This window comes from Coregonus clupeaformis, chromosome 15, assembly GCF_020615455.1.
Source record: "Coregonus clupeaformis isolate EN_2021a chromosome 15, ASM2061545v1, whole genome shotgun sequence".
NCBI classification, from domain to species: Eukaryota; Metazoa; Chordata; class Actinopteri; order Salmoniformes; family Salmonidae; genus Coregonus; species Coregonus clupeaformis.
Genome location: NC_059206.1, coordinates 27,105,454 through 27,119,854, shown reverse-complemented (window position 1 = coordinate 27,119,854; position 14,401 = coordinate 27,105,454). Strand labels below are relative to the sequence as shown.

General features: G+C 41.0%; 1 protein-coding gene across 1 annotated transcript in view; it reads left to right on the top strand.

Moving 5' to 3' along the window:
• LOC121582703 (allograft inflammatory factor 1-like) overlaps nucleotides 1–14,158 on the top strand; it is a 48,563-nt gene extending 34,405 nt beyond the window's left edge. The window contains exons 5-6 of the mRNA XM_041898720.2: nucleotides 2,784–2,946; nucleotides 12,076–14,158. Of these exons, the coding sequence (XP_041754654.1) occupies nucleotides 2,784–2,946; nucleotides 12,076–12,163 (251 nt within the window). The 3' untranslated portion in view covers nucleotides 12,164–14,158. The remainder of the gene's footprint in view (nucleotides 1–2,783; nucleotides 2,947–12,075) is intronic.
• Nucleotides 14,159–14,401: the final 243 nt, after the last annotated feature.

Sequence of the window (14,401 nt, the reverse complement as noted above, 5' to 3'; positions counted from 1 at the left end):
ATGACGCCATAGCTAACTAGCATGCTAGCTCTGCAGATTTTGCTGTGAAGAGATAGAATCATTAGATCATTTGTTTTGGTTCTGTCCATTTGTAGCTTGTTTTTGGACACAGGTCCAGGAATGGCTAAAGGATTGCAATATTTACCTGGAACTAACCTTGCAGATAGCATTACTGGGTGATCTGAAAAGTCATAGTCAATCAATCAATAATATAATAATACTTTTAGCAAAAATGTTTATTTTTAATTCACAATCTGTAGAAGCAATGAGAATAGAAAGGTTCAGAACTTTTGTAAAACATCACAGTACGGTTGAAATATATATGGCAAATAGAAATCCTATATGGATGGTGTTAAGAGATAGATGGGAGGTATTGAATAGAGTTGAAGGATGGGACTAATAACAAATAACAACAAATAATAACAAAGATAGCTAATAATGTAAGCATACTGTGTCCATAATAAGTATATAGGTTGTATGTTGGGAGCTTTTGGGAAAGAGCACAGTTAGAAAGATATGGCATTTAGAAGCAAACCGGATGGACATCATGAAAATGATCGGAGAGGTTGAGAGTAGAAGAAGTTCAGGAGCAAAAAATAAATAAATATATATATATATATATATATATATATATATATATATATATATATATATATATATATATAGATATAGAATTATTGTAAAATTAACTCTGTCCATAAGGTGTAGATAGTAAGTATAGACCGGAAGTAGAGGCCTGGGCGTTGTTGTTCACTAATTTACTCCAAGTAGGGAAAGGATGGTGGGGTTGAAAAGTAATAAAGGGGAATATATATATAAAAAATAAAATAAAACATGGGGGATTGGAAGTGATGCAGACAATTACATTGATAGAAGATGCAATCTATCTGCAATATTAAGCTGATCCATCCCCCCTAGAAAGAAAAAAATAAAAAAATAAATAGCATGCTAGCATCCAATAACACACGGTTTAGCACCAATACTTGGTTACAACAAACTACCAATAGTGTGTTAACACACTAAACAGATAATTCGTGTCCGTGTCTAGTTCCTTTCATAACGCAGCAATAATTAAACGTTGGCTAGCTAGCACAAAGATATTGTATTTAGCTGCTACAGTACTGCTAGCTAGCAATGGCTGCTGTGTTGACTTTGTTTGAAAAACGGTGTCGCTGCGAACGAATGTAGCTGGCTAAAATTATATTGTATTTAGTTGCTATAGTACTGCTAGCTGGTAGCGTTGGCTAGCTAGCAATGGCTGCGGTGATGACTTTGTTTGAAAAACGGCGTCGCTGCGAACGAATGTAGCTGGCTAAAAGGATATTGTATTTAGTTGCTACAGTACTGCTGGTAGTGTTGGCTAGCTAGCAATGGCTGCGGTGTTGACTTTGTTTGAAAAACGGCGTCGCTGCGAACGAATGTAGCTGGCTAGCTAACCTCGATAGTTACTCTATACTACACCTTTATCTTTGATACAAATACAACTATGTAGCTAGCCAACATTACACTAATCAAATCGTTCCATTGTAATGTAATGTGTCATATTACCTGCGGAGCGAAGTACAGCATGACTACTCACCTCACCTGCCGATAATGTATTGGGCCTATAGCTTACTCCACAAACCTCATTGCTACAGTACTGTTTTTAATTGGTTAATGTTGCATAGGCTTGCGTTTTTTAATTGATGTTAAAAAAAAATCTGACTGATAGATCTTGGCTTGCATTTTGACTCAGAAAGTGATCTTGTCTCAAAAAAAAGTTGGTGACCACTGTTCTATAGTTTTCCCTGTTAACACTATCAATGTTTATCTTTACTGTGGCAATTGTGATCGAATCAACGCAATATTAGACACTTTCAATGCAACGTACCGAAACAAAATGATCTATGCAAGAGATTTTGTTGTAGGCAGAACGCATCGTAGTAGGATTCTATTGCATTGACATGCACTACTCAGCCCGAACTCATTGAAAGTGTCTAATATTGCTAATATTGGAGTGATTGCTTCCTACAAGAGCACCAAATGTGTGCATTTCTAGGCATCTTTGAAAAGCGAGGCAGGTAAAGAGGCTTTTTTTCTTTTGTCTTAAAGGGGCAGTGTTGTATTTTGAGACAGGCTTGAATAAGTAGCCAATAGGCAGAGGGTAATTTGTCTGATTCTCTGTAATAATGGTAGGGGAATAATAATGTATTTTATTTTGTAAAGTAGTTTCTTGCATCAAACAACACAACAACATGTTCAGTCACCTCCTTGTCTGAAGGACAAGTGGATGAACAGGTTAATGTCAAGCCCTGCAATATATGCCTACATTGAACACCATACATTGGCTGAATGATAGAACAACTATTTCCATGTTGAAATGTTATGGGATGCATTTTCTCAATTGTTTTTGATGGTAGGCCACACTGGTAGGCCTACATTATGATCAAATAGCCACAGTAGCCTACATGGCCACTGTTAAAACTGTAACTTAAAGCGGGTACAGCCTCAATGTTCACAGTAAACGCGCACTGGAAGTTGCACAGAATTTTTACAACGTTCAAGTTTGCGCTCAGCAGACCTGAAATTTGCTCAGTGCCAACATTTTTTGAGGGAACATTGGTTAAGACCTCAGTGTGTTGTCTTTATGGGATGAACTAGAGGTCTATGAGGGGTTCATGTGTCACCATTGTGTGTCAGGCAAGCACATTTGGCTGCTTGTGTAGGTGTGTTTTCCAGGTGTTGTGTGTCTGTCGTTCTCGTTTATGTGTGTGTGTTAACCTTTCTCCTGTGTTGTCCTCCAGATATGATGGGTCTGAAGAGGATGATGGAGAAGCTGGGTGTTCCTAAGACCCACCTGGAAATGAAGAAAATGATCTCTGAGGTGACCGAAGGCATCAGCGACAGCATCAACTACAGAGACTTTGTCAAGATGATGCTGGGCAAGCGCTCGGCCGTTCTCAAACTGTGAGTGTTTGTGGTGTGTGTGTGTGTGTGTGTGTGTGTGTGTGTGTTGGGGTGTATTGGGTTGGTGGGTGTGTGCGGCACCTGTTGCCGACATATGTGCTTTGTATTGCGTCATATTTCATTAGCATCTGTTGTTTTTCTTCTGTGTGTGTGTATAGTGTGTGTGTACAGTGAGTGCTTGTGTGTGTGTTAGTGTTGTCACCATACCAGAACTTTGACTTCAGCACCGATACCACGTTTAGTATCACAATACTCGATACCATCACGATACTCGATACCAAAACAATACCACCAAAATAAAGGTGTATTAGCCTAAGTCACAGAATGGCACAGATAAACTCAGCTACTGCTCTGTTCAATCGTTGGGCATCTTGAGTTCAATATCATTACATTTGAACATTTCTATGTAAAAAAAATTTGAGACAGCCATGTATTCATTAATGAATCAATTATACAATCATACAGTCAATTTGACTTTGTTTTTACCAATCTAACTACATAACGGTAATCATTTATTTGAATTGTAAATCTCTATTGATAAACTGGGTAAATCAAAATCTAGCCTAGGTCTATTCACAATACACGTGAATGCGTATTATTCAATAGGAGTGCATGCATTGAGTTATTGGGCTTGTTTTGGCAGATATCATGGGGCTACAGATTACAAACAATCCCTTCCATTTAGGACTTATTTTATTGGCAGCTGCAAGGAGAACATTTTATTGTACTGATCAACAACGTTTGCATAGAAGTGTGCTCTGTCTCTTTAACTACATACACTCGTGTAAATTGGATAGGGCTAAATTGAAATGTTTCTTACAGAAGAAACATGTCTTGAGCAAGGCACTTAACCCTAATTGCTCCTGTAAGTCACTCTAGATAAGTGTCTGCTAAATGACTAAAATGTAAATGTAAAATGAAAGTATATGCATAACCATGGTAGGAATTTAAAGAGAACAGTTTGGATATTATGGAAAAAGTATTAGATTAAAGGTGAGGACACAACAGTTCACCTTACACAAGACTGAATCCAAACATTACACTGTTGATTTTATGTGCATTTTACATTTACTGTACTTTTCGCAACATTTGCTGATAACGAAATCTGAAAATATCTAGATGCATTCAGTAACATGATAGCTGGAAGCTACCGTTATCATCTTGCATTGTAAAAGTGGTCTAGAATGTATGGACATTGTTTTGCGAACAGTAATGAACCGTTTTTAGATTTCTGCATGCTGTGTCACATTATTCAAGTGTGTTAACGTCTGTGCAGCATGAGGGGAGCTAACAATGCAGCCCAGACAGCTCTAGCAATGAATGAGTAAGTAGAGCAGGCACTTTGCTCTTCACGTTATAAAGGGGCTCCTCCGATAGACAGACTTGATCCTCTCAATCACGTGAGACACATTTAACAGAAGTACCGAACTTAACAAAAATTCTAGTACTGAACCAGCGTTAAATCGCCATGGTAGCAAAACACCTTCTGGTGTTCATGGTGGGAGGAGCAGGAAACAGACAATGTTGAGGACAGTCCAAAACTTCACCCTGTAAAAATCACTTTTCACTTAAGGGCAACACTGTCAAGGGGAAAATCTGTGAGTCGGAAGAGGAATGGACCTTGGAAAGCCAGGCAACAAGTGTTTTGGGCGGGGTTACTTTAGCATGTGTAAGCCCTTTTCAAACAGGAAAACATCCTGGGGTGGGTTTGGGCAGAGATCAAAGGGGCTGGTCAGTGTATGTTTGCTATTGCGTGTCAGCTCTAACTGGAATAAGCTGGCCAGGCAGACCCTTAACCAGGCAAATCTCCTCATAATATAAAATACACTAATCATCATCAGGAGGAAACAAAACTGTTCTCCACTACTCCTTCCACCCTTTCTTCATTCGTCTCTCTCCTCCTTCCACCCTTTCTTCATTAGTCTCTCTCTCTCTCTCTCTCTCTCTCTCACTCTCTCTCTCTCTCGCTCTCTGCTCCATCCTACAGCTGTAGGGGTGAGGACCCTGTCCTAATTGAACCAGCTGGTGTAATTATCCATGTTCACCTCTACAGCTGTAGGATGGAGCTCAGCTGGTAGAGCACGGCGCTTGTAACGCCAAGGTAGTGGGTTCGATCCCCGGGACCACCCACACACAAAAATGTATGCACGCATGACTGTAAGTCGCTTTGGATAAAAGCGTCTGCTAAATGGCATATTATTATTATATTATTATGAACATCTTGCCGGGAGGGAAAGGGGGGGAGAGTAAGAGAGGAGAGGAAGGTTCAGAAAGTTATAGCCTAATTATTCTGACTGATATATTAGACATGTTTGAGTGTTTATTATATAGAGGGGAAGTCATTTAATTCCATACTGTTGCCTTGTTCAATTGGACTAACAAGATGTTGGCCTTGATTCTATCTCTATCGCTCCCTCTCATGTGGTGTGCAGTTGTCAGCCTTCCTCTCCATTGAGAGTGAATTAGATAGGGCCTCATTCACTGCCCTAAGAGAGAGAAAAAAATAGTAAATGTTGCTAAACTCTATTCTCTGAGTGATTTGAGAAGAACACCACCCCCCTTTTCAAAAAACGTTCTCCCGCTCCAGCCTTTAATACATGCATCTGATTGGATGTTGTCCAAGTTCGCCACAGCGATCTACAACGTCTCTCTTGTTGTATTATATTATGTCGTTTCTCCTGGAAAGGAGAGTGAGAGTTGGAGAGAGAGATCGGAAGACGGAGCGAGCGAGAGTGAGGGGTTTGCGGGCAGACAACAGGAGCTATTATATAGTTAGTAAACTGTTATTCACAGTTTCTTGGCAGGGGAACAACTGGTTTTGCTGCAATTACAGGAAAATAATTTGGGTTGGGCACCACTATAGCACAAGCGGTGAAATCACTGCTCTTCTGGGAAACAGTAGTAGAATATTGAGCATGATTACATGCACACAATAATGCAATTTATTGTGGATAGTCAGATTTTTATAATAATTTGATACAAACGTTTAAATGCTTTGCAAGAAGAACGATGTCCCTAGAAATCCTGTTTACATGGACACATCTGAAATCACGCTACTGATGGGACTTTTGATAAATGCAGAAAATCGCCATCAAAATAAACGTTCTACCACAGTCACCATGTTATTTTTGCGAAGACTATTTCATTCGGAGTTCGGACATATAAAGTCTGTATGTGAAAAATATTTATAAGATGAATATTTTCAGTTTTTCCGAACTCACTTCACTCGCGTTAAAGAGTGAGGCTCGCTCGGCTGGTGCTAGCACATGCGCAGATCAAATACATAGCTGGAATGCCGTTTAAGGGGTTTACGTTTCCTAATAATTTGAAAGGTTGCTCAGAAAATCAGGTGTTTTAATTTATGTATTCTTACTTCAAGTTTGACTACACACCAATTAAGATAAACAGAATAAGGTGTTTCCATGACTATTGCATAATCTGCCTACTGCCATAATCAGTTTAATATCGAATTATTACCGGTACTCTGCATGTTAGCCTACATTTACATTTACATGTACATTTTAGTCATTTAGCAGACGCTCTTATCCAGAGCGACTTACAGTTAGTGAGTGCATACATTATTTTATTTTTCATACTGGCCCCCCATGGGAAATGAACCCACAACCCTGGCGTTGCAAACGCCATGCTCTACATCCCTGCCGGCCATTCCCTCCCCTACCCTGGACGACGCTGGGCCAATTATGCGCCGCCCCATGGGTCCTCATTGATAGGGGAAGATGCAGACAAGACAGGTACATTGGGGGGAAAAAGTATTTAGTCAGCCACCAATTGTGCAAGTTCTCCCACTTAAAAATATGAGAGAGGCCTGTAATTTTCATCATAGGTACACGTCAACTATGACAGACAAATTGAGAGAGAAAAAAATCCAGAAAATCACATTGTAGGATTTTTTATGAATTTATTTGCAAATTATGGTGGAAAATAAGTATTTGGTCACCTACAAACAAGCAAGATTTCTGGCTCTCACAGACCTGTAACTTCTTCTTTAAGAGGCTCCTCTGTCCGCCACTCATTACCTGTATTAATGGCACCTGTTTGAACTTGTTATCAGTATAAAAGACACCTGTCCACAACCTCAAACAGTCACACTCCAAACTCCACTATGGCCAAGACCAAAGAGCTGTCAAAGGACACCAGAAACAAAATTGTAGACCTGCACCAGGCTGGGAAGACTGAATCTGCAATAGGTAAGCACCTTGGTTTGAGGAAATCAACTGTGGGAGCAATTATTAGAAAATGGAAGACATACAAGACCACTGATAATCTCCCTCGATCTGGGGCTCCACGCAAGATCTCACCCCGTGGGGTCAAAATGATCACAAGAACGGTGAGCAAAAATCCCAGAACCACACAGGGGACCTAGTGAATGACCTGCAGAGAGCTGGGACCAAAGTAACAAAGCCTACCATCAGTAACACACTACGCCGCCAGGGACTCAAATCCTGCAGTGCCAGACGTGTCCCCCTGCTTAAGCCAGTACATGTCCAGGCCCGTCTGAAGTTTGCTAGAGTGCATTTGGATGATCCAGAAGAGGATTGGGAAAATGTCATATGGTCAGATAAAACCAAAATAGAACTTTTTGGTAAAAACTCAACTCGTCGTGTTTGGAGGACAAAGAATGCTGAGTTGCATCCAAAGAACACCATACCTACTGTGAAGCATGGGGGGTGGAAACATCATGCTTTGGGGCTGTCTTTCTGCAAAGGGACCAGGACGACTGATCCGTGTAAAGGAAAGAATGAATGGGGCCATGTATCGTGAGATTTTGAGTGAAAACCTCCTTCCATCAGCAAGGGCATTGAAGATGAAACGTGGCTGGGTCTTTCAGCATGACAATGATCCCAAACACACCGCCCGGGCAACGAAGGAGTGGCTTCGTAAGAAGCATTTCAAGGTCCTGGAGTGGCCTAGCCAGTCTCCAGATCTCAACCCCATAGAAAATCTTTGGAGGGAGGTGAAAGTCCGTGTTGCCCAGCGACAGCCCCAAAACATCACTGCTCTAGAGGAGATCTGCATGTAGGAATGGGCCAAAATACCAGCAACAGTGTGTGAAAACCTTGTGAAGACTTACAGAAAACGTTTGACCTGTGTCATTGCCAACAAAGGGTATATAACAAAGTATTGAGAAACTTTTGTTATTGACCAAATACTTATTTTTCACCATAATTTGCAAATAAATTCATTAAAAATCCTACAATGTGATTTTCTGGATTTCTTTTTCTCATTTTGTCTGTCATAGTTGACGTGTACCTATGATGAAAATTACAGGCCTCTCTCATCTTTTTAAGTGGGAGAACTTGCACAATTGGTGGCTGACTAAATACTTTTTTCCCCCACTGTAAAACATTCCTCTTCATGGCACCAGAGGACAATTATGTATCTATTCTGTTTATTTAATAATAATAATAATATGCCATTTAGCAGACGCTTTTATCCAAAGCGACTTACAGTCATGCGTGCATACATTTTTGTGTATGGGTGGTCCCGGGGATCGAACCCACTACCTTGGCGTTACAAGCGCCGTGCTCTACCAGCTGAGCTACAGAGGACCACACCATATTTCTAACTTGAAGAATGAGGGATTATCTGAAGAGTATTGATAGTGAGGTATTTGTCCGTATCAGTTAACTAGTGATTATTACCATAGCATTGTGTAGTTAGCCTAGTTATTATGAATATAAGGTTAGATCTACAGAGGTTGACCATGGCGTAAGTAGTTGATCAATAACTGTATATGGTTCTGTCTTGTCCTCAGAGTGAATCCTAGTTATGGTCAGTGTGATAGGCTTGACAGGGTTAGTGTGTGAACCACCTTACAGGGAGATGAGGAATCCCTCTCTTTCCTCATGGAGCCCAGCCAGCCAATTAGATAATCCCGGCTATTTTAGTGGAACCGGTGTGACTGTGCCTGACGACTGAGGCTGCGTTGTCAGAAGGGAATTTAGAGGCGTAGTGGGTGTTCGCGAGAGGTTTGGCCTGAGCAAGGCTTTGCAGAATTACTTATCTACAATACAAATCATCCTGCATCCCATTACATGATTTAGATGAGCAAATCTGTGCAGTGCATTGCTCAGGCTGATCCCCTCAAACACACTGATCCAGTAGTCACTGTAAGGCAGATACAGCTGTAGGTAGCTGATTGTGCCATCCAGTGGAACCCTGGGTAAGTTAGTCAGGAACAGAGTGGGGAGTGGTTGCCAGGGAGGCGTGCACCAGCATTTGAGTTGCCGTGGCAGCGGTTTGGCCTCCATGGGGATCAGCGCTCATTATGAGCTTATAGGAGCTTTGCTGAGGTTAACCAAAAAAGTAAAGTAAAGATGCCTGCTCGCTCTGAATAGAACCTGTCAGCTCTCTCTCTCTCTCTCCCTTGCTCGCTCCCTTTCTCCCTCGCTCCCTTTGTCTTTCTCCTTTCTTTGTTTTACTCCCTTCCTCCCTGGCTCCCTCCTTCATTCTCTCAAGGCCTTTCATGGTCTCTCCATCTATTTCATTTCTCTATTTTTTTCAGCATTCATTCTTTCTGTCTTTGTATTTGCACTCCTGTCTCTCATATTCCCCTATTGACTCACTATTGTTTATCTCTTTCCCTTTTGTGCCTCATCCCCTCTATCCCAATCTGTTTAGTCTCTCTATCTCCCTCTCTCTCTATTTAGATCAGTGTGTCAGGTTGGTGACATAAGCCCCTTGTTAAATTCAGCAGGGTGTCCTGTTTTGATCGCCTTCTCTGGCCTGGCCGCTCATTAGGGACTGTCATTAGTAACCGGTGGTGTCCGAATACTCATACTAACGTACTACATACTTAAACTGAATACTCATTTGATTGATCTAGTTCACTCGTTTTTTCAGACTCAGGTGTTTGACAATAGCTGATAATCAGGTAAATTGAAGTGCTATACCAAAATGAACGAATTACATTTAAAAATGTTACATTTTTAGTCATTTAGCAGACGCTCTTATCCAGAGCTACTTACAGGAGCAATTAGGGTTAAGTGCCTTGCTCAAGGGCACATCGACAGATTTTTCACCTAGTCGGCTCGGGGATTAGAACCAGCGACCTTTCGGTTACTGGCACAAAGCTCTTACCCACTAAGCTACCTGCGAATTAGATGACCCATTCGGAGTACAAATGTTGCAATTTCACCTACTATAAAATGTATGCTATTAGTACGCTAGTATGGGTATTCGGCTATGGACACTGTCTTCGTTAGTGACTGTCGGTAGTGTGGGACACTAAGTGGACACCGCAAGGCAACCATCTTAAATCCTGCCCAGCTCTCAGCTTGGGGGGAATGTGGTTGCCAACCACATTCCCCAAACCCCATCCCTCGGTGCATGGCCAAAATCCTGCTATAGCCTAAGTGCTTAGTGTGTTTGTCTGGGCATGTATGTTTCATGCTTGTGAGTGTGTGCTGCTTAAAAACAGCTGGAAACCCCCCATTTGACATTGTTGTGCAATGTACACTACCAGTCAAAAGTTTGGACACACCTACTCATTCATGGGTTTTTCTTTATTTTTAAATTGTTTTACATTGTAGAATAATAGTGAAGACATCAAAACTATGAAGTAACACCTATGGAATCATGTAGTAACCAAAAAAGTGTTAAATAAATCAAAATATATTTTATATTTGAGATTCTTCAAATAGCCACCCTTTGCCTTAATGACAGCTTTGCACACTCTTGGCATTATCTCAACCAGCTTCATGAGGTAGTCACCTGGAATGCATTTCAATTAACAGGTGTGCCTTCTTAAAAGTTAATTTGTGGAATTTCTTTCCTTCTTAATGCGTTTGAGCCAATCAGTTGTGTTGTGACAAGGTAGGGGGGGTATACAGAAGATAGCCCAATTTGGTAAAAGACCAAGTCCATATTATGGCAAGAACAGCTCAAATAAGCAAAGAGAAATGACAGTCCATCATTACATTAAGACATGAAGATCAGTCAATATGGAACATTTCAAGCACTTTTGAACGTTTATTCAAGTGCTGTCACAAAAACCATCAAGTGCTATGATGAAACTGGCTCTCATGAGGACCGCCACAGGAATGGAAGACCCAGAGTTACCTCTGCTGCAGAGGATAAGTTCATTAGAGTTACCAGCCTCAGAAATTGCAGCCCAAATAAATGTTTCACAGAGTTCAAGTAACTGTTCAGAGGGGACTGTGTGAATCAGGCCTTCATGGTCGAATTGCTGCAAAGAAACCACAACTAAAGGACACCAATAAGAAGAAGAGACCTGCTTGGGCCAAGAAACACGAGCAATGGACATTAGGTGGAAATTTGTCCTTTGGTCTGGAGTCCAAATTGAAGATATTTGGTTCAAACCAGCGTGTCTTTGTGAGACACGGTGTGGGTGAACGGATGATTTCTGCATGTGTAGTTCCCACCGTAAAGCATAGAGGAGGAGGTGTTATGGTGTGGGGGTGCTTTGCTGGTGACACTCTGTGATTTATTTAGAATTCAAGGCACACTTAACCAGCATGGCTATCACAGCATCATTCTGCAGCGATACGCCATTTCAACAGGACAATGACCCGACACACCTCCAGGCTGTGTAAGGGCTATTTTACCAAGAAGTACAGTGATGGAGTGCTGCATCAGATGACCTGGCCACAATCCCCCGACCTCAACCCAATTGAGATGGTTTGGGATGAGTCGGACCTCAGAGTGAAGGAAAAGGAGCCAACAAGTGCACAGCATATGTGGGAACTCCTTCAAGACTGTTGGAAAAGCATTCCAAGTGAAGCTGGTTGATAGAATTCCAAGAGTGTGCAAAGCTGTCATAAAGGCAAAGGGTGGCTAGTTGGTTTCTACATGATTCCATATGTGTTATTTCATAGTTTTGATGTCTTCACTATTATTCTACAATGTAAAAATAAAGAAAAACCCTTGAATGAGTAGGTTTGTCCAAACTTTTGACTGGTACTGTACTTCTAGAAAAGCACCTACTTATGAAGTCCGTACTATTCCCTTAACTGTGGGAGACTGGCATAGCTTTGAGTTTGTTTTGCAGTCCACCGCTGACCTCTCTTGTTCTTTCTCTTTCTTCTCACTCTCTCTCTCTCTCCCTCTCCCTTTCTATCTGTCCCCCTCCTCTCATTCTTTCTGCAGGGTGATGATCTTCGAGGACAAGGCTAATGGAGCCATCTGTAAGCCTGATGGGCCTCCACCCAAACGGGACATAGCCAGCCTGCCATAGACCCTGGACATCCAGAACCTCTAGACTATATCACCATTCTAAGCCCCTACCAGGGCCCCTGCCCTCAGCCAGGGACGTGTACATAGCCTTATCAACTCCCCACCTCAGGACGCGCAAGCGTTCAAAACATGTGGGGGGAAAAGAGAATGAACAATCTCTATATATATTTGCTGTGAAGATGTTAAGGCAGATTTAGCTTTTTTATGACCAGTACGTACATGTATATATCTATATCGATGATGACGACGGTGAGAAAATAAGTATTTTTAATTAGTGTGAACTCTCGTAACCCCTTGGCGATAACCGTGTAATTGAGTCGTTTTGTGAATGAGCAAACTGTTGTTGTTTGCTGGGATCAAACTAACAGAGGTGACCATTTTGTGATATCCTCAGTATGTATGTGCAAGTGTAATGTGTTAATGCGAAGATTGTGTGTCAACAACTCATCCTTTATGAAGCGGTCTGTGTGTGTGGATACTAGTGAATTTATCAGTGGTCCTGTTTTATCATGATTTTGATGTAGTATTAACCGTTTTACAGATGTAATCAATTCAGTATAGTTGTAGTCAGTGATGCAGTGGAGGGTAAACGCAAGTAAACGCAGTTTATACACCTTTTGCAGAAAAATACATTGAAAGTATAGGATGCATTACTTTTTTCACTGCGACCGGCAGAGTTTACACACCTATTTTTTTTACTGGTTGTAGTGTTAGAGGTTTCTAAGGGAAAATTGCTTGTTAGCTGTGAACAGTTATTAGGGAAACTAACCCAAATCATTCACATCTTCTTTTCCACCCCTCCCTCTCTCCCTCATTTTACTCCCCCCACCCCCACCAAATGTTCTAGTTCCTCTTTTAGATTTGATATTTTTAATCGTGTGAAAGTACCATGCTGGTTATGAAGCACAATGAATAAAAAGAGCACCGTTTTTGGAACACCTTTTATACAGTTGTCAACATCATCCCACATGATGGATTATTGCCATGCTGCAGACACCGCTTGGTCATCGTCTCACTGTATATCAGGTGTGACAGATTATGGCCCAACCCCATTCTTCCAGACTAGAGGTGGGTTACTGTAGTTGGGATTAGGATTAGGAAGGGGGTCTGGGGGGCATTAGGTTAAGGGTATGACTAGATCCGGTGTTGTAGATCGACACCGGCTTCCTCAACCTAAAGGAGCGGGGTGAATGGGGTTGGTGGAGTCTCATGAGTAGCACTTCACGTGGATTTATGAAAGATTGGTTTTAAGGCACAGGCACGCACTGAAGATTCTCAGCATGTTATTATAAATTATGATGAAATCACATTCTTTCCAAGTGCCTAAAGTAATGTGGATAGAAGTCAGAGAAGAGTAGAGGGGGTTAGGGATTCCTTTTTTGGTAATGTTCCCCTAGGTCTAGGCTGTCTCAGATACTGCTTTGAATGACTGGATCTCCGAATACATATACAGTACATCTATGAAGTGATGTTAGATATGCAGTTCAATCATGCCAGTATCCCAAATGTCCCCGTTTGTCTATCCTAGTCTCCATAGTGCTACTCTTTTCTATCTTGTCTGTGTAAAATGTTATGAACCTGTCCCATTTCAAATTGTGTTATCTCCATCTTGCCATGTTTTACTTTAATCTTGTTATTTTCTCGTCTCATTCTGTTCTTCCTCATCTTCTTACTACTTTGTTATTCCCCCTATCAGTCCGGGTTAATTTGTTCGTCCCATAAATTCTCCAATTTGTTATGTGCCTCAGTGTTGCTCTTCTATTATTTTTTATTTTCTCTAACTCACGCTTAACATGGAATATAATAGTAACTGTAGTAGTTTAATATATTAGCTTTGCATGTTTTTTAATACGGCAGCTATGTACTTTTATTCCCAGTATGTTGTGTAGTGGAGGTCTTTTTAGTGTTATTTTCATATGACCACCAATATTATACACATTTTTGTTTAGTTTTTTTCGCCAACACCAAAGCAATAAAGGTATTTCTGTTACACTGGCATATTTGTTCTTGGGTAGTCTGTTGTATGAATAGTTGTTTGACAAAGATTGAAGGAAATATTCCATCAAACACTGAAACCAGCTTTCCAGTTTTTCCAGTAGTGTTTGTAGATTGAAGGGTATAGAGGTTTGATGCTGTAACTTTTAGGAACAGACAGGATTCCCTTATGTTACAGTGTGTTTAATTCACATAAACGTAATGGACATGGATTTGGTTATTCTAAGAAAAAAACATGTTTTAA